Source organism: Vicia villosa, unplaced genomic scaffold, assembly GCF_029867415.1.
Source record: "Vicia villosa cultivar HV-30 ecotype Madison, WI unplaced genomic scaffold, Vvil1.0 ctg.002430F_1_1, whole genome shotgun sequence".
Classification (NCBI taxonomy): Eukaryota; Viridiplantae; Streptophyta; class Magnoliopsida; order Fabales; family Fabaceae; genus Vicia; species Vicia villosa.
Window position 1 is genome coordinate 1 of NW_026705924.1, and position 21,008 is coordinate 21,008.

At 34.2% G+C, this 21,008-nt stretch overlaps 1 protein-coding gene across 1 annotated transcript; it reads right to left on the minus strand.

The window, feature by feature from the left end:
* Nucleotides 1-13,224: 13,224 nt before the first annotated feature.
* LOC131638807 (dehydration-responsive element-binding protein 1A-like) lies at nucleotides 13,225-19,379 on the minus strand. Its single transcript, XM_058909355.1, has 3 exons — nucleotides 18,419-19,379; nucleotides 18,027-18,158; nucleotides 13,225-16,349 (listed from the first exon to the last, which is right to left on the minus strand). The coding sequence occupies exons 1-3, from the start codon at nucleotides 19,106-19,108 to the stop codon at nucleotides 16,200-16,202; spliced, it is 972 nt and encodes a 323-aa protein (XP_058765338.1). The 5' UTR covers nucleotides 19,109-19,379; the 3' UTR covers nucleotides 13,225-16,199.
* Nucleotides 19,380-21,008: the final 1,629 nt, after the last annotated feature.

A 21,008-nucleotide genomic window follows, 5' to 3' on the forward strand; every position in this document is an offset into this window, starting at 1 on the left:
ATGGAACACCATTTTTAATCATCACCAACAATAGCATCTAGATTATGACTAGGTGTAATACGGTGAACTGACTTTAAAGAAATGTCGCGGTAAGCAAGAGTCACCACCGACTTTTATTTTATCCAATTGGAAAGGCTAAAAGAATAGGAAAGATCTTTTAAAGAGACTTGAGTTCGGGGGGTAGGTTATACAAAGGGAAGGTGCAAGGCACCCTTTGCATCCATGGTTTTCCATGGGCTCTTAATTGCTTAGCTTACTTTGTTTGAATCGTTTGTTTGAAAAGTAGTGTGTGTTTAGAAAAGATTTTTGAATAAGGACTTTAGCTTGTAAGTAAGCGTAGCCTTTTTGAATTGATTTGAAAAGAGATTATGAAAAATAACTTGAAGTATTGAACAAGCAATTAAGAACTACCTACCCTAATTTTGTCTTTCATGTTCTTTAAGTCTTTCGGGAGAAAGGATCTATCCACACCATGAGAGGGCAGGAATTCTTTCAATTGGATGTTTAAGGGTCATCGAAATTTATTGTTCGCCATAAGACTGTCCCTACCATAAAGAGGGAGGGTAGTCTAAGGGAAGGATATAATAGTCATTTATTTTTTGGCATCATGCGTGGATACCTTAACAATTGGGACAATCATCATGTTTTACCGAGGCAACTTCGAGGGACAAGATAGATGATATCAATGATTAAGGCAACTCTTGCTTTAGGTATCCTCGGAATCGACGGAATTTGACTATTTAACAATTTGAAGGCAACAGGCAACAGTAAGGCAACATGCAACAATATAAGGCAACAAGAAGGGTTACCCTAAAGGTGTGTGGGTACACAATCAAGTGATTAAATTCAATTATTTATCTTGTGATTAGTTATCCTAATTCGATTCAAGGTTGCACTCCCTAGGATTACTAACCACAACCGAAAAGTAAAACAGTTTAATAGTCCTACGCTATTATAATAAACACCTGCGGGGAAGGGGAAATAAAGACAGAAAATAAGAGGGAACAATAATTAATCAAAATCCTTGAATGCCTTGATCTTCCTCGAACCCTCGATCAATTCTAAAAATTAAAAGGAAAATAATAAGGGTGAGTGTATTACAGATTCATTGATTATTGATGCAAACCCTATCAAAAGGGAAAATAAAAAAATAAAATGATGTTAAACAAAAAAAATTAGAAACTTAGCTTTTTGATCTGGTGTGGCACTGGGCTGAAGGATCCTGGTTATTCTTGAAAATTAGGCATGAAGAATAGAAATGTTAGTGCATTAAAGATCTCAACAATTATAATGTAACAGATCAAAAATTAAAATGGTAATAATTTAGGCAAACAAATAAACAGGCAAGGCAAAAGGCAAATCCCGAAAGGTACAAAAGTTAACCAGGGTTAATAGAAGAAATAGGTAAAAACCTAGACTAGGGTTAATGGGCAACACCTACGAGTAATGAAATTTTTAGGGTTAAGGGAAAAACAGTGATTAGTAGTCATGATGAAAAAACTTAGCCAAAAATAAAATTAGGGTTTGAAAACCTAAAAATGATTACTTAGCCTAGCATTAAATATTAATTATCTAAATTAAAAAAAAACTTAGTTTTATTAATCCAAAACAAATATTTAAAAGATTAGTTATGATTTAAGAAAAATGATATAAGAGTATTTAGTTTGTTATTAAAAAAATCAAGGAAAACAAAAGAAAAAAAACAAAAAAACAATTGAAATTAAATAAAACTTAGCTCTGATTAGGTACTCCACGCTTCTGGAGGTCCATGGTGGAGTAGCAGGTTTCTGGATGTTAGATCCAAAGCTGGGAAGATCAGATGGTCCAGGCTGAGGATGTACGATGGACGTGTATGGACTGTAGGCACTGGATCTGCAAACAAGTGTAAACAAACAAATTCTAAAAATAATCATTGACGCTAGGAATCGAACCTGCGTCCTGATAGTCACATACCCTTGTCCCTTACCAACTGAGCTCCGAAGCAAGGCGAACTGGGGAGTTCTGTGTGGTTGTAGGCTCGAGTAATGGATGAAATAGATTCCTCAAGTCCCCAGGAACACGAAGCAATCCTTCAAGATGTCTGAAAGTGGCTGTGCCGATAGTTATTATATGCCCTAATCTTTTGAAAGTTTTGAAAGTTTGAGTACGTGTGTTGAGGCTGCTCTCTTTCCAGTTTTCCGTGCCCTCCTTGACTGCAAGCTTTGTGCATATATAAGGATTCCATTAGGGTTTAGAATGGGCTTGGGTCTCGTGTTTTTAGAATGATTGGTATTTGTTTGGAAATTACATAAAAACCTTTTAATTTTGATCAAATCCCTTCATCCCATTAGCCAACGAATTTCTTGAATTTTAAGGCATATTTTTGGGTTTTTGAATGATTAGAAACTAAGGCCTTATCCATTGATCCATTTAAGTTTATATTTTATGTGATTTATTTAACATTTGAATGAATAAAATTCAAACAAATATGAATAAATATCACAAAATTAAGATGGTGGATTTAGAAGTCCTTATTTGAGTTATAAGTGTGTTTGGAATCAAAATCTTAGGCCTATTCGCCCAAAAACTCAAGATTCACCATTTTGCCTTTCATGCATTTTCTCAACAATTGCTCAACTTTAATGACGCGTATCTCTCTTAATTTTAACCCTATGAAGGTTTTCTTGATCATTTTAGAAATCTTAGAGTGTCCTCCAAATGATCCTTTTGGTTTCATCTCAATTGAGTCTTCCCTGTTCATGTATGCTCCATTTTAAAAAGATGACTTTTTGTTGACTTTCAAAAAGACTTATAATGCTTTGATCCATATCTCTCAAATGAAGCATTTTTAGCCTTGGCATGTGAGAGACAAAGTTGTAGAGAATTCAATTTCCTTTAAAATAGGCTTTGGATAGGAAATTTCTGATGTTCCATGTGAAAGTTATGGCTGGTCAAAGTTTGGTTGACTTTAGGTCAAAAACCCTAATTTAGAAACTTTTGAGTTTTGTTGATTTCTGAGCTTTTCTTGATGAATCACGATCAACCCTTGATCAAATAATGAATGTTACTTCAAAATGTTGATGTTGACCAAAAATCAGGAGTTTTGACAGTAATTTGACCATAGTTGACTTCTAGGTCAAATTGGTCGACTGTTGACTATTTGAGTCATTGACTGAGCAATCTTGTGAATCAGAGCTTGCAACTTGGCATGAGGATACTTTGAAGCATATGAGAGGCCATGAAATCCACTTGAGGTATCAGAACTTGATTTTTACTCGGAGAGAGACAAAAACCCTAATTCAGAGGTATTTGTTTAGGAGAAGATATGCATGCTTCCTTTTTGTGTAGCTTTGAGCAATTGGAGATCTTTGAGTCAAAGTATGATGGAATGTGATGGGAAAATTTTGGGGTATGACACTAGGTAATCAAACTGGATCAACAGACAAACTGATATCTTTCTTGAGTGTAGTCTTCTCTACCTTATCAATGACTTCAATATTTTAGTCTTCCATGAACACCACATCGCGACTTCGAGTAAGCTTCTTCCCTACAGGATCATACAACCTGTAACCAAACTCATGTTTCCCATAGCCGATGGAGATACATTGTTTTGACTTTGCATCCAACTTGGATATTTCATCCTTTGGAATATGCACAAAAGCCTTACAAACAAAGTCTCTCAAATGATCATACTTGACATTCTTCCCAAACCAAGTTTTGTCTGGAACTTAAATGTTCAAAGCAATATTAGGAGTGATATTAATAACATGCACCACCGTGTAAAGTGCTTCACCCCAATAATTATTTGGCAACTTAGCTTCAGAGAGCATACACCTTACCCTCTCAATCAGTGTTCGATTCATACTCTCTTTTAAACTATTCAATTAAGGAGTTTTAGGAGGATTCTTTTCATGTGCAATACCATAATGCTTACAATAGGAATCAGATGGTCCATAATACTCACTACTATTATCAGAATGAACACATTTCAGCTTCTCACCTGTCTGCCTCTCTACCAAAGCATGGAATTATGTGAAATTCTCCAATACTTGGTCTTTTGTCTTCAAGGCATAAACCCATAGTTTTCTAGAACAATCATCAATAAAGGTAACAAAATAAAGTGCACCACTAAAGGATTTTACCTTTAATGGACCATAAACATCATAATGTACCAATTGAAGCAACTTTGACTTCCTTGAGGGAGGATGTCTCTTGAAAGATACTTTAGTCTGTGTGCAAGTCATGGAATGAGAACACTTCTCCAAATATGAATTCTTCAACCTAGGAAGAACATCTTTTTTAGCCAAAACATTCAGTCCATTTTCACTAATATGACTAAGTCTTCAGTTCCATAAAGATGCTTCCATGTCGATAGCATTCACATTATCCCTAGCAACCAAAGCTTTTGTCCAATACAATTTAGATAACTTCTACAATCTACCTACAACCAAGTTACCTTTGTTGAGTTTTCACTTTCCAGAATCAAAGTGATTGTCATAACCACAATCATCAAGCATATGCACAGAGATCAAATTAAAGCAGACATTTGGAGCATGTTTGACATATTTAAGCAACAAAACTCTGGTACAACAAACTCAGATGTCCTATAAGGATATTGAGACATCTGATCTGACATTAATAACACATGCAAGAAAATAACAGTACTGAAAAGATAAAAACACATAGAATTATTTACCCAGTTCGGTATACAATAACACCTACTCTAGAGGCTACCAAGCCAGGGATGAAGTCCATTATTAGCAGTATCAATTTGTAGATCCTACAGCCAACACACCCGTTGACGATCTACGCACTTAATCACTACCCAATGATCCTTCTACTTAGGTCCTCCCTAGATATGAGAAACTCCTCTCACTTCCAATCATCGCAATGATGTCTAGCAGTCAACACCTCAGCCACTGCATCAACAACCCTTCACCAACATTCTGATCACACAGATAGACAAGAAGACACACTTCCATGATGAGGAGACACACTCCTATGCCAAGTAAGAAGCCTCACTTCCCTCCATACCTAGTCTTCACTCTAGACTAAGAACACCATCTTGGAGTTGCTTAAAAGCTTCCTCCAAGAACACAACTCAAATCATTGCCTACAGGTTTCTGAGTGAGAACACGATGACCATCCCACAAACCGGATGGTTCATCGACCAACACAACCCTTATAATTTACATGGTGGATGGCTTGGCTTTCTAGGTTATAATGCTTCTATTCATAACCTATTACCCAATTGGAATTAGGCTTCTAATTACAACAAATATGCTGTAACAAATCTCCAAAAGATTCTCCTACAAAATAGGTCTTCAATCAAATCTTCCTAATAAATCTCCAAAATTAGAAATTCTTCATTCAATCATATTCTGATTTAATTCTTCCAGATCTTTCATGCGCTACCAATGATTGTATAATATTGGTTAGTAATATTTTGCACTACTGTCTTGATGTTCCACACCAGAACCATTGAGAGAAATAAACTCTCAGTAGTTAGTAGCTCTCTTGATAGCTACTCAGCCATAAAGAGAAAAATAAATTCTCTATACCTTTCCCGAACCTTGTGAGTCCAGATTGCAGAATTGCATAACTATTCAGATAAACACTCCATCTCCCGTCAAAGTATTCACCATCAGTCTCATGCTACATCTTCTGCGTTCTTATGGCTCAGACTGAAAGACAACCTCATTCATCACAAACAACTCCAAAATAGGTCAGTGGATTGACCCTGTGCTTTCTTTTGGACAATTTAGGCCTTCTTTGTTGAAGAGATAAATGTCTTAACATCATATCCGACATCTATCTTTTATACACAGACTCAACAACTATGGTATATGGAGGAACTTCCATAGTAATCTTTGTATAATTCTTGTAGGGGATACAAGATGATTCTTCAGCAACTGATCATTGTTCATAATGACTTCATGCAGTAACATGCATGATACACACCTCAGGAACATATGTACAGACCTCCTGTCTGACATTGAGGTGGAAGGAACCAGACTTCTTCACCTGAAGAGGAGATTCCCTCTAAACAGGTATCTGAGGTAGAAGCAACTAGTATATGATTAGATCAGCACAATACCATACCCACCTTAACTTTTTCAAGGCTCACTAATGCACTTTAGCCCTAGTTCATAGCCAATGATTCCAAATTATGAGGACACATCACACTTGGACTAACTTGCGAGAGACCTCCTTTGAGTGTACATACCTTACTCTTGATGTGGTATGCTCAACCCTCTTTTCTCACACAACAACCGAAGAGTCAATCCAAAAGCTTGGATGAAACTTCCAAAGTGCATATACTTATCAACCACTGAGCCTAGGTTGATACGTTTTTCATTATCCCTTCTTGGATAATAGTTCTTCTTTATTCAGAACCAGAGTTCCATGCTCTCATATACTTGACAGATGAATCAAGTTTGAGCAAACAACCTCTATCTTGATTGCAGAAAGAGCTATCAACCTCGAACCTTTGGATAACAACTGTCTTAAATCCTTTTCTCTGAATTTTTGGTTCCTTTGGTCAGGAAAACCTAACAGATGTTAGAGATAATGCGCTTGACATTAGAACTGAACTTCATACATGAAGAACCTTGATGAGATGTCCTTTAAATACAATATCAAGCTCATCTCCTACACTTCTACTTTCTTGGATCAGAAATAAACTAACCCAGAAAGTACAATATATGTTGTTTGTGTCCTGACCAACATATATGTCTAACAAGTTTCTAGCCTTGAAAATTCTTAGAACCAGATGCCACCTCTTCCATATTAGGAGTAGGTTCCAAACATGTGAACAATACACTAATGTTTAGCCCCCAAAGCATCTGTTGTGCAATCTCTTTAATCAGCGAAATCCCGCATAATCTACTGATATGATGCCCCAACATTTTGTAGAACATCATTCAAGAACTACACCAAGAGACCCTTCAACAAAGACCTGGGGTTGGTCTTCCAGAGAAGAGAGCAATGATAAATTGCTTCCTTCTGATCTCTCTTCAACAAACTTATTGTAAATGCCTTTATGAGTGGACTTGGGTCAAACCTCAAGTATCCTAGGATAATTTAATAAGTCAGTTGATATTACCCTCCACATATCACAGAATATGGTATATCTTTAGGGAATATACCAGGAGTTTTCCATCAGACGCAGCGGAATAATCGAAAAACTCCTCCACCAAGCTTCAGGCACAACATGAGTCTCTGCTTTCCTGATAACTTCAAGACAAGGTCACCACACAACTTGTCATGAATAGTCCATCCTCCACTTCTAGGGACCATTCTTAAACATATGACTGACCAAATCCATACAACTTTTTAGCAAAACTATCTTTCTTGCTCATGAACCAGAAAGTATCATCCCTTGGATCTCACCCAGAAAAAGGAACAAGATGACTGCTCTGATACCAATTGAAATTATGGTACAACAGAGTCAAATGTCCTATAAGGATGTTGAGACATCTGATCTCACATTAATAACACATGCAAGAAAAATAACAGTACTGAAAAGATAAAAACACAAAAAATTGTTTACCTAGTTCGATATACAACAACACCTACTCTGGGGCTACCATGCTAGGGATGAAGTCCACTGGTAGCAGTATCAATTTGTAGATCCTACAACCAATATGCCCGTTGACGATCTACACACTTAATCACAACCCAATGACCCTTCTACCTAGGTCCTCCCTAGATATGAGAAACCCCTCTCATTCCCAATCACCGTAATGATGTCTAGCAGTTAACACCTCAGCCACTACATCAACATCCCTTCACCAACATTCTGATCACATAGATAAATAAGAAGACACACTTCCATGATGAGGAGACACACTCCTATGCCGGGAAGGAAGACGCACTTCCCTTCATAATCAGTCTTGACTCTAGACTAAGAACACTATCTTGGAGTTGCTTAAATGCTTCCTCCAAGAACACAACTCAACTCATTGCCTACAAGTTTCTGAGTGATAACACGATGACCATCCCACAAACTGGGTGGTTCATCGACCAACACAACCCTTATAATTTACATGGTTGCTGGCTTGGCTTTCTAGGTTACAATGCTTCTATTTATAACCTATTACCCAACTGGATTTGGGCTTCTAATTACTACAAATATGCTGTTACAAATCTCCAAAAGATTCTCCTACAAAATAGGTCTTTAATCAAATCTTCCTAATAAGTCTCCAAAATTAGAAAGTCTTCATTCAAACATATTCTGATTTGATTCTTCCAGATCTTTCATGCGCCACCTATGATTGCATAATATTGGTTAGTAATTTTCTGCATTGATGTTAATTGTTGAGTCAGATTCAATCAACAGTTCTGGTTCAGGCGCGATGTCGAATGGCTTGCATAGGACATCTTCTTCGACATGTTGTCTAGATGTTGAAACAAGTGAACTCAACATGTTTCTTTATCAAATAGAACTTCCACATGCTTTCTCTTACAAGTTATATAGCCTATTTAACTAATTGCTACTATATTAGTTTTACCAAACATAATGCCAATTTAAATTATAGAGAAATAACAGGTTTGCAAGCAAACATCACCAATACCAATTACTTTAGATACACCATAATTACCCATCTTCAACACTCCAAAATCACTAGAAGTATAAGATGTAAAGAAATCATTCCTTGGTGTAACATGCAATGTAACACCACTGTCAATTATCCACATGCTCTCGTCTAATACAAGATTAACATACTCATAATAATGAAGAATAACAAGATCATCACTGGTAGCAGTAGTAACACGATCATCATGATCTCTTTGTTTAGACTTACCTTTCTTGCCTTTATTATCCCTTTTTTACTAATCACAATACTTTTGTACGAGTCCTGTTTTGTGACAATAACGACAATCCAGATTCTTGTATCGTGGCTTGGACTTGCTTATGCTATTCTCTCTACCATCCTTCGGTTCCTTTTTCTGACTTCTCTCCTATTTTCAACGACAAGTACCTCGAATTGAGATGAAGAACCATGTGCCTTCCTTCTCATCTCCTCATTAAGAATACAACCCTTAGTTGTTTCTAAGGAAACAACACCTCTAGGAGAAGAACTTGTAATAGAAACTCAAAACGTCTCTGAAGACTCTGGTAAAGATAGCAATAGAAAAAGTATCGAAATTTTATCATCACATTTAATACCCATTCCCGACATATGATAAATGAGCCCTTGAAATTCACTCGTGATCTAAATTAGAAGTCCCCTCCTTATACTTTAAACTTATGAAGCTATTTAACAAGAACAATTTACTATTCCCCGATTTAGAGGCATACAGGGAATCTATCTTCTCCCACAAAGTTTTTGCATATGTCTCATTAACAATATAATTATAAACATCATCTTCTACAAATTTTTGAATAAAACAACATATCTGTTGATGTTTAAACTCTCATTCTTCCTTAGACACAGAATCCAGCTTTGCAGAACTAAAAATCGGTAAATGAAATTTCTTCATAAATAGTAAGTATTTCATCTTACCCTTCCATAATTCGTAATTAGAACCATTTAACAATACCATATTCATCTTTGTATTTGACTCCATCATTCAAACAAGTAAAATAGCTCTTAACCAAGAGCTCTGATGTCACTCTGATGGGAAATTAAGCCATAATAACAAACCAATATGAAGCAGATATAAAATTCTCCACATTTGTAGGAACCTTGAGGATTAACAATAAATATAAGACGACAATTAAAACAAATAAACGCACAAAAGAACACTGATATTTTTAACGTGGAAAACCCTTTGATATGAGAGTAAAAATCACTACTCATCCAGACCAACTAAATAGCTCCACTATAATTAATTGAAGTTACAAGAAAGTCTTAAAGTGATTCACAAACAAGTTCTAACAACCGCAAATCACAAAGGAAAACTAACTTACAAATAAGAATCAAAAAGCTGAAAAATAACCCAAATCTGCAGCTCCAATGCGAGACACATATCTCTCAGCTCAGACCTTGTTTTCAAATTCGGAATGGTAAAAAAGTTAAAAACATGAGTTGCAAACATGATCACAAAATTTCAGCTCGATCCAATGATGAACAAATCGGGGATTGTCGATTTAGTGAGACTGATGCAGAAAAACGGGAATGAGTTTCTCTCCTCTTTTCTCTCTTTTGAATCCTTATTTTCTCTTTATCTCTCTTGATCCTAAATTGACACTCTCCACTTAAATAAGTGAGATAAATAGGCTATTCATATTTAGGATTTTCTCCACATAGGAAGGGAACTTAAACCTGACAAAACATAAGTTTTAAAATAAATATTTAAAACAAAACGATTTTTAAAATTATTACTATGTTATAAATATTAATCATTTTAAAAAGTACTCATAAGGGCTGTTTCTTAAGGAAGAAATAATGAAATTAACCAAATTTTTAGAAATGTCAAAACATAAAAGATTGCGAAAAACATGAACATTCATTTTATAAATATGTTATAATTTTATTTCCGCAGTCTCAAATTAGGTGTGCTAATTGAAATCACACTGTGTAAAATAATAATTATTTGTTTATTTATGTTTTGAGTCATTCATAAGACCTAAGACGAAAGGCCTAATGATAAAGGAAGGGTAACACGCACGAAGAACAAGTTGATCTCCATTCTCCATGAGATAGGCAATTCCGCCTTGAAGAGTACTGTTGGCCATCCAAATCAATCAGACGATTGGCCGCACACAAGTCACGTTACACCCCATGCATTCTGTTTCAAATCATACCCCCGCTATTTAAGATGGAAAATACCATATTCTCAGGTATTCAAATTCATTCCCACTCTTACATCACTTTTCCATCAAATTGTGTTAGAAGTTCAGATCTCCTCCATTAGAAGTTCAGATCTCCTTTATTGGAAATACAAATTTCTGCATCTTGATCTTCTTCCTAGAATCTCAAATTCCTTTCCATCAGATCTTTTCTCGGATTCATCAATTATATGGTGGCATCCCAAGCCACTCGCTCCGCCATTCAACGGAAGATTGCTACCATTACTACTGAAACCTCCAAAGATCCACATCATCTTCCTCAAACAGTGGTCAACCTAGTCTTGGTAAAATCTTCATCCAATCCTTCACTAGAATATTCCATTCAACCAAGAATCGTTCAAGGAGTATTTCATACTCCTTTGTTCGGATCTATGCAACAATTTCATTAAGGAAGTTTTTTGCATAGAACTCCATCTTTACATGTGATTCTTGGACATGAAACTGTAACATCCCATATACTCTTAAATGCTCACTTCTCTATCAAGTGAGACAAATTGAGTAATTAGTGAGCTAAGAAGTGACTAAATTCTTTATCAATTATCTTAATTCTTACTAATTAGTAAGAGAGGATAATTTGGTAATTCTGATGAATGACATTTTTTAGAATATGAGAGAATGGCAAGGGCAAGTTGGTCATTTTATCCACTAAAGGACAAAACACCATTATACATATCATTTTCACTCTCTCATTTCCATTCATTTTTGCATTTTTTTATTAAGAGAAAAAGAGAAAGAGAACTTGAAGAGATGAAGAAGAACAAGTGCTTGGATCAAAGAAAAGGAAGAAGATTTTTCTTCATCTCATCACTACTTCATCATACTCTTTCATTATTAGAGGAGGGTTCTATTTTAGTTGTAGCTTTGAGGGAAATTCTCTTGAAAATTCGGGAATTAGGGTTTGTGAATACTTGATATGTTATGGAATTGATGATTGAGATATGATTCTTAATATGTCTTGTGTTATTGTTGATAATCCATGATGATATGTTGTGTTGAATTCGTATAGTTGTTATGTTGTGGTTGTATTGGTGTTATGTTCATGTTGTGAAATCATATGATGAAACTATGTTGTTGTTGTCGTTTCTTGATGTTGGTAAATGGTGATTACATGAATTGTGTTGTCATGGTTAGAAGTTTATGAGGTTAGGAAATGATAAAAACATAGTTGTCCTTATATCATTGTATGCTGAGGAATACGTGGTTAGAGATGCTTGGATATGTTAGACCATGATTGCACATGAATGATAGTTTTTAAAGGTTGAAGAAGATGGTTTAAAAATGGGTTTATGCCACTCTTGAAAACAAAGGCCCGCTTAGCCACAAATGGCACACAAAGTGAGACTGCTGATTTGGGATTTTGACTTGGCTCACTTGGACCTCGCTTGGCCGTGGCTAGGCGAGACTACTAATTTGAACATTAAGTAGTATTGAAAATAACGTATCTTGACTTTCGTAACTTGAAATCATACACTGTCAAATGCTTTAGAAAGTTTGTTTAAAGCTTTATCTCATGATGGTGCTTGATGATAATAATTTTCATGTTTGCTCTTTGTGAATGGATTGTAATTTCCTTTACTTATGTGTGCCATGTTCCATAGATAATGCAAACGTAATGAATTAAAATGAACGATAATTGATCAAATTTATAATAATGAATTAGTTTAACCCTATGATATTAGTTAGGTTATAATGTATAGAAAGATGAACTTTGGTTATGATGAATAAATCAGGCTGTGATGCTCAATTGTGAAAGGTACCTCAATGTGTACTCATGAGCGAGTAGCCGCTTGAGATGAATCATTCTATCTTAGGAAATTCCCAAATAGCATGGCTGGTGAACGATAATCTAGTTAAGAATTAATGGGATTTATATAGAAACATAGTATGATAATGTGATTGATGAGTATAATCACGTAGTCATTGTTGAGAATAATCACGTATTCAGAAAGAACCTCTTTCCGTGCTTATCCCGAGTTCAAATCTTATGTAAAGTAGTTATTAGGATATATGAACTATTGATTTGAAACCTCAAAGTGGGTTAGAGTTCCATACAAGGAGTGAACCTCAAAGTGAGTTAGAATCTCATACGAGGAGTGAACCTCAAAGTGGGTTACAGTCCTATACGAGGAATGGTCCTTAAAATGAGTTCTAGTCTTATGGAGGAGCAAAATTCATAGTGGAAAGATGAATCATTGTAGGGACATCTGTGATCTGTGTCCCCTTTTTTTAGATGTAGGATAGGCCGGGTAAAGTTGTCTGACGTGACAAAGATCCGTGACCCGTGTCCATAGTCCTAGATGTAGGATTAGTCGGGGAAATATACTTTGTTTTTGCAGTCTATGGTAGTAATTTATTGAGTTATGTGGAATCAAGTTTACATGTTTCCATACAAGGCAAAAACTCCTTAGATACTTAAGTCCTTGTGCTATTCTATAAGTGTACACAAGTAGGACAAAGTTGAACGACTAAAGTTAAAATATCGTTTAATGGTTCCATTAGATTCAAGTGGACCCATAAGATAGGAGAGCCCAATGAGATTATTATCTCACCCTATTATATTGTTAAATTTCAGGTAATTTTGAGCAGGTCAAAGGAAATAGCAAGGTTGTATGAAGAAGTTTGGAGATTTTATTATGTTTTATAGTTATTTCCACTATTCATATGTATACTTTGTGTATATCATCGTTTTTTATTAGAAACTCTTGTATATCAAGTGCCATATGATGTATATTATATTTTTGGACATGTATATATGAATGATGCCGTTAGGCACATATGTTGTGTCCATACCAATTAACATTATGTGTAATATTAATCTAGATGCATATTATATGTGGGTATTACAGAAACTCTCCATGACCTTGAGCTATCATAGGCCAAATCCAAGATTCAATGAGCTACTAACTCGGCGAAAGTGTGTAGAACATTATGCAACAACATAACTCATAATTCCTGGCTAAAAGGCTGTTTAGGATAGAAGAGATCCTACAACACATCAATCCAAAGAATAACACTATGCCGAAGGTACACTCTCAAACAAATCAAGCTTTCATTCTATGATCTTAATCATGTGGTGTGGAACGTGTGATTTAGATAACAAATCTGGAGCGTCTGATCTTAATCATACGGTCAGGGGCGTTGTAGTCTTTTTATCTTGTTTTTTGTTTTCATTTTGTTAGTTGGGCTTTGCTTCTTGGGCTTAGTTTTTTTAATCTCTTATTTACTAAGGCCTCACCGGTTTTTTATTTCTGCACCCATCTCCTAATCTTTAATTTTCATTGATTGTTTTAATTAATGGTTTGATTATTAATTTGATTAATTATTATTATTATGAGTATTAAAATTGTCACAAACTCTATTTTATTTTCAATATAAAATTTAGTTATTTTTTACAATTAAATAAACATCTCTATCAAAATTTAATCGACTTCAAACCACTTTTCTCAATAAAAATCGAATTAAAAAGGACAATTGGATGCACATTCTCTTAACCCTTGAATAATCGGACCCCAGGCGTAAACTTTGTTCAAACTGATTATTCGACTTCCGCTAGAACTTTTTCTTAATAAAAAAAATCTGATTAAAAAGGACAATTGGATGTACATCCTTTTGAACCTCGAGTAATCGGACGCAAAGTGCACACTTTGTTTCAACCGATTATTCGTCTTTTGCCAAAAATACATAATCAAACTTGAATTAAAAAAGAACAAACGGATATTCATCCTCTTGATTCTCTAGTAGTCAAACGCGAAGCGCACACTTCATTCTAGTTTGATACTCGTCTTCCACAAACATGATTTTAATAAATAATTGGATTGAAAAAGGAAAATTGGGTGTACTCCTATTATTTTTGAATAATTGAAAGCAAGGTGTACACTTTGCTCGAACCGATTATTTGTCTTCCACCTAAAAACAACTTCAACCAATCAAACCTACTTCTCTCGCCTCTACACGTCAAAAACTTTTCATAATCAAATGATATTCTATCCATTCCAATGCAATGCACAAACTAACCCTTCAATCCTCTCATGTGCAAGTAGCTAGCAACGTTGTTCGCTCGAATGCGATCAAAACATAATCTATGAGAATCCGGATCATGTTTTAGCCATTCCAACGCGATGGACACACAACGTTCCCTACTCCCATGTTTGGGTAGCAAGCAATATTTTCTACTCGAATGCGACATAAACATCTTTTGCTAAAATCTCCAACAAACAAACATTTGCTACCCATAACTACGTAGCTTTGGGTTCCCCATCGTACCTAGAGATACGTAGGAGCGAGATTCAACGTCTCGTCAAACACCCTAATAAAAAACCTAATTTCCCCCTTTATTTCTTTTTGTAAATAATCACAATAATTAGGAGAAATCAAATACCTTAAGCTAACACTCTTATTCACACAATTAACTAGACAGTTCCTGTTAAGTACAATGGATGTGTGAGGTGCTAATATCTTTTCCGCGCATAACCGATTCCTGAACTTGAATTTGGTTGCGATGATCATATTTTTGTTATTTTAGGGTTTTATCGATGTTTTCCCTTGTAATAATAAACTTTGGTGGCAACTTCATTGAATTTTGAGCGTTCATCCACTCTGGTATTTTTCGTGCCATGAAAATTATCATAGGATAATTGAATATGGCTCGAACTGGATTTACCAAATTTTCCTTATTTTCCTATTTTTTTTTATTACAAAAAGAGGCCTTCGTATAGTTTTAGTTCTAAGGGAGTAGCTTCTTAAATAGTAACTTGTGTAATTTGGTATTGTAACTTTAGATATGTAATTGTAAAACCAAGAGAGTTATGTATCTTGAACTGATATAATATAAAGGTTGTAAGTTGAAAGTGAGATAAAAGCTTTGTGTAAGATACCGTGGACAGAACCTGTAATAAAATCTCATCTGTTATTGGAAACTTGAAGGTGTTATCCTTCAGAGCTAGACATAAGATAATATCTCAATTGTTAGTGGAGCTCTTAGTTGTATCAGGTTGAAATAGGATAAATTTTGGGTGTTTTTCTTAATACCTTTACTCTTAATTTTCCCATCCCCTATTATCAATTATCTTCTTCTTCTTCTTCATCTAACTGTCTTTTAAAAACTTCTCAAAAAATCATTTTTATTTAATCAAAATTTTAAAAATATTTATATCACAATTCTCACACTCTCTTATGTTTGAAGCCACTTGGTAATCATGTGGTATTTGAGCTTGAATCTTTTTCGGAGACTAAATATTGTCTCAAGAGAAAAGATGACTTCAAACAATTCATTAAACTAAGCTCAATCTTTTCAATGGTCAAGGATATGCTTATGGGAAACAGAATTTTTTTTAATGAAGGGGTGAATTGTGATATTTGGGACGTTGTAAAAAATGATCATTTTGTTCCCACATATCAAGTTAATGATGTGCGAAAAACAAACCTAGAAATTTATAGCCAAAGAAGATAAAGAAAAAATGCAATACAATTTGATAGATAAAACCATTACCACTACCACTTTTAGTATTGATGAACTTTTATGTGTATCACACACTATAACACTCGTAAAGAAATGCGGGCACCTTAAAGTTACCTATGAAGGTAAAAACAAGGTAAAAAATGGTTAGGATGAACACATTAATCCATGAATATGAATTATTTTGAATAAAAACCGAAGAAAATATCCATGATAAGGATATAGTAAATCACTTAAGAATTTGAAGTAAAATTTTTTTAAAATGTAGATTTAATTATTGAAATCCAAAGATGCTTTAGCTGTAGGTGAAACCTAAAGTCACTATGATTTTTGAATCTAAAGACTTGTCTTCTACGAATTTAGCTTTTTTGTTTGCTAAATTGCAAGAAAATGAAATTGATATAAAACATATTGCTGAAAGCGAAGAAGATGATAAGAAAAAAAATGATTTGTACTAGTAGCTGATAAGGTCAAAGAATTAGAAAGTGATGAAGACATGAATCTTCTGTTCCCCGAATTCAAAATATTCCTAAGGCAAAAAAAAGTACTTTAAAAATTTCAACATAAAAATGAACAAAGGTCATCCTTTATTCTAGCATGTCTCCAATGTGAAAAGAAATGTCACATAAATCCAACATGTCCTCAAAACTAAAGGAAACAATAAAGTTTCTAAAGACCACAAAAAGAGTTTGCCTTGCATAATATTAAAACGACACGAACTCCTTCGATGAATTTAAAAAAAGGAAGAAGCCAACATATATATTTCATAAAAAACTACGATGAAAACGAGAGAAATTATGTCAAATCTCAATTTACTTGTAATGAGCTCTTATCCATCTATAAATTTTATTGCAATGAATTGAGTAGTTAAAAAAAATATTTTTCTCATCTTTAATAGACAATCTCCTTTCTTGAAAATAAAAACAAAAACATAATCGAAAAAATAAGATTTCTTAAAGAAAAACAAAATTTCTTAATTGACAACTCTCCTTCCACTCTTTTTGAAAAAATATTATGAAACTTATATATGAAATGGATTTGAGTACAATATTTGAGTATTTTTTGAAGTATTTTTTTCACATTAATATTTGAAATTAATTTCTTTTGTCGACCAATCATACCTTAGAGTAGGTATGAGGAAACTAACTCCAATTTTTTATATTACACAAAATTGAGTTGACTCTTTAGTTTCCTTTGTCATTTTCCATTACTTAATTAAGCTTGAAAGCGATACATGAATGATTTAACATTTTCCTCTTTTACAGCCACACACGTTTAGAGATCAATTGCGCGTTTGCTTCTCTTTATTGATAAGTATATATTAACAGATTTAAGTATATATATAATTAACTACTAATAAGTTAACTGTTTTTTTCTTCTTTTTTTTCTTGCAATTCTTATTTGTTTTGATTTCCTTCCAAATCAAAAGCATGAGGAAATTGCTGAGTTTACTAATGAGTAGCTTCTGGTCATGTAGTAAATTCAGAGTGACGATTCAAGTTTCACTCATTATTCTTTATACCATGGTTTTAAATTGTAGTTTCGGTTGCGGATGCAGTTGTGATTGCAGATGGTAGCAATTGTGATAATTGCATTTGCAGTGACGTGCATTTTTTTATGATAACATGTTTGAAAAAATTAAGATTTTTCATCACTTCAGAAGTAAATTAAGTTTTAAGGCTTTGAAATTTTGAATTTTAATGAAAATACTTGAAAAAAATATTCAGAACTGTATACACGGTTCCTAATGCGGTCGGATATATGATTTAAAACATGCTTTATACAATTCCTTACCAAAATGAAAACAAACATCGGCGTGTTTGCAGTCATGGTAACGATCATGATCCTTGATATTACTGCAAAATTTGACCAAAGAACTCCAATTGCAGTCACAGCCCAAATCACTGTAACAGGTTTTTTAAAATCCTACAAAAGAGAAGACAAGAATAAGACAATAGATTTTATTTTCTATGTTAAAAGTTGAAATTCCAAAATTAAATTCTTCTTTCATATAAAATAAAACAGATCATGAGAAGCACTTTATGCTGATTAGTGATTACTTCACATAAAAGCAACAAAAAAAAAATGATATTAATAAAAAAGGTTGTAGTGTAATAATATAGACATTTTCTATTCTAAAATCCAAAAATAAAGATAAATCAAATTTTAAAGTTCCATAGTGATACCTCATCATCATCTTGAAAATCTTGTTCATCAATATGTTCATACTCATGATCCCCAAAACTATGTGTAGGGGACATTAGAGCCATATTCCTCCACATATCTGGCATGTTCACCACTCCTTCTTCTTCTTCCTCTTCTATACAAAACATATTCAACTTCTCTGTCGCGATGACCGGTACAATGATAACCGGTACAACGATGTCAAAGTCCGGTACAACGATGTCAAAGTCTGGTACAATGATGACCGGTACAACGATGTCAAAGTTCTTAGTCACTAAAGTTTTGTCTGGTCTGAAAGCCTCGGCAGCTTCAGTTGCCGCTTTTTGTATATCTTTTGTATCAGAGGTTTCAGGAATAGGGAGTCGCCACACCGAGTCTGCAAAATTGAGACAGGCGTAGCGGCCTCTCAATGCCATCGCGGCAACATCGTGGGCTCGGGCTGCCATCTCGGCCGTTGGAAAAGTTCCTAGCCAAATTCTAGTCTTCTTGTTGGGCTCTCTCATTTCGCACACCCATTTATCTAAGTTCCTCTTCCTCACGCCCCTATACACCGGGTGGCGAGTTTCCTTGAATATCTTCCTTCCTGCTCGCTTCTTCGGGCAACTCGCTGCTAACTGCATCTCCCATTCTGGCGATGATGTGTTGTAGGAAGATGAAGTTGATGATAAAATGGGGTCACTAGTATAAAACATTTCAAAGTGTTGAAGAGAGTGAATATAGGAATTGGAGAGAGTTAGTTTTAAGAGAGAGAAGAGTAAGGTGTGTTCTATATATAGGCAAACATGGTTGAAGGAAAGAGGTAAGGTAACAAGGAGAGTGTGAGTGTGAGTGTGTGTGTTTTGTGTGAATGATCAAGTTGGCAAGTTGAAGGGTTTGTGATTGGTTATAATATATTTGGAAAGAGAAAAGGAAACTGATGAGAAAAGAGAGTAAAGGCAGAGAAAGAAAGTGTGCTTGTGTGTAGTAATGTGACACATTGCTCAAAACGAATAATGTTATCAAAATATCTCTTTTTTTCCTCTTTAAGGCATCTTATCAAAAATTAGAATACTATGCTACATCACTTTAGTTTTTTTTAACTAAAATACAAAATAAAAATATTACACAAAAAGCAATCAAAACACAAGTTGTATTTTAAAAATTACAATATGATCCAAAGTCATATACAAACATCATTTTAGCATTAAAAAAATTAGTGGTTGTGGATTTCAAAGATTGAAATTATTAGTTTTTTCTATGATTTAATCATTGTCCAAGATACCAAATTTACCATATCAACAATTATTTCTTCTTTATTCTCGAATAATTTTAAAATTACATTGATTTTGCATCTCAAAATAAAACAAATCCCAGCTAAGCTAACCAATTGAAAGGTATGCATTAATGAATTTGTCTACCATTTGATATTAAAATTGATAAAGTGATTTATATAGATAAGTTATTATTTGCTAAGACACTACAAAAATCCAACCATCTAAATACTTTCATTCATATCCTCAAGAAGCCAGATAACTTAATTTTAAGTTTTATTTTAATATCTTATCTAAGAAATATTAGATATTAGTCTCTTAAAAATGGTTCTGTTAGTCTAGTTTGCCATTTCAGTTAAATTTTATGAGAAAAAAAAATGTTTTTGCATATGTGACATGACGGTAAGGCAATTGTTAAAAAATTAAGTCAGAATATGTATTAAAAAAATTGATATTCTATTTAACCCAAAGGAATTTTGTTTTCGGAGGTTAAAAAATCTCCGTAAATAGTTAATAATGTGTAAAATAAATATAACAATTGTTCTGTTTTCCTGAGACGCATTGTGTTTGATCTCATTTTTCATTAGCTCCAACCTTCATGTTACTCTACTCTAGAGCTACATTCATCTTTTGAAATTTGCAAACACCCACCTATTTACAAAATAAAATAATACAATAGTTATAAGACAATCAACATTCATATCGTAAGGGACTAATCCAATAGTTATAACTTATAAGACAGTCAACATACACTATAATCCTCTCCTTCTTCTAAATCATATATCATAACTTTGATATATACCAAATAATTGCATGCATATGTTCCTTATCATAACTCACCATGCAAATCAGAGAAAACTTAAAATGTCGAATTTAATTGCCTTAAAAGTAAAGTCAATGTGCTACACAAAGTATTATAAAATAGAGAATAGCAGGAAAAAAAGCCCACAGGAATGGTCACATACAGTCATTCCTAAAGGATTGTCTATGTGGATATCATCGTTGTAATCTTGTAAGAAAAAATCAGCAACTAGTGGAGTGTGGACTAAACATTGAAGAGCGTTACTCATTTCAGTTTGAACTCACACTAGAATGAAAAGAACGATATGTATCGACTGAAACTTCTAGAAGAATTTGTGAGCAAGAGATAAATTAGGGTAGTCAAGCATCTATTAAAGAACCAATACCAAGCAAAAAATTAGGATGAAGATGGAATCGTTGAAGAACAATCATGTGACGTGCTCAAAAGCCTTGGGAACTTAATCAAAACCCTAAAATCCTACAAGAGGTTGTTTCCTATGGCGGGCGATTTGAGAATCACGGAGAGGTGCATTTATTCGAT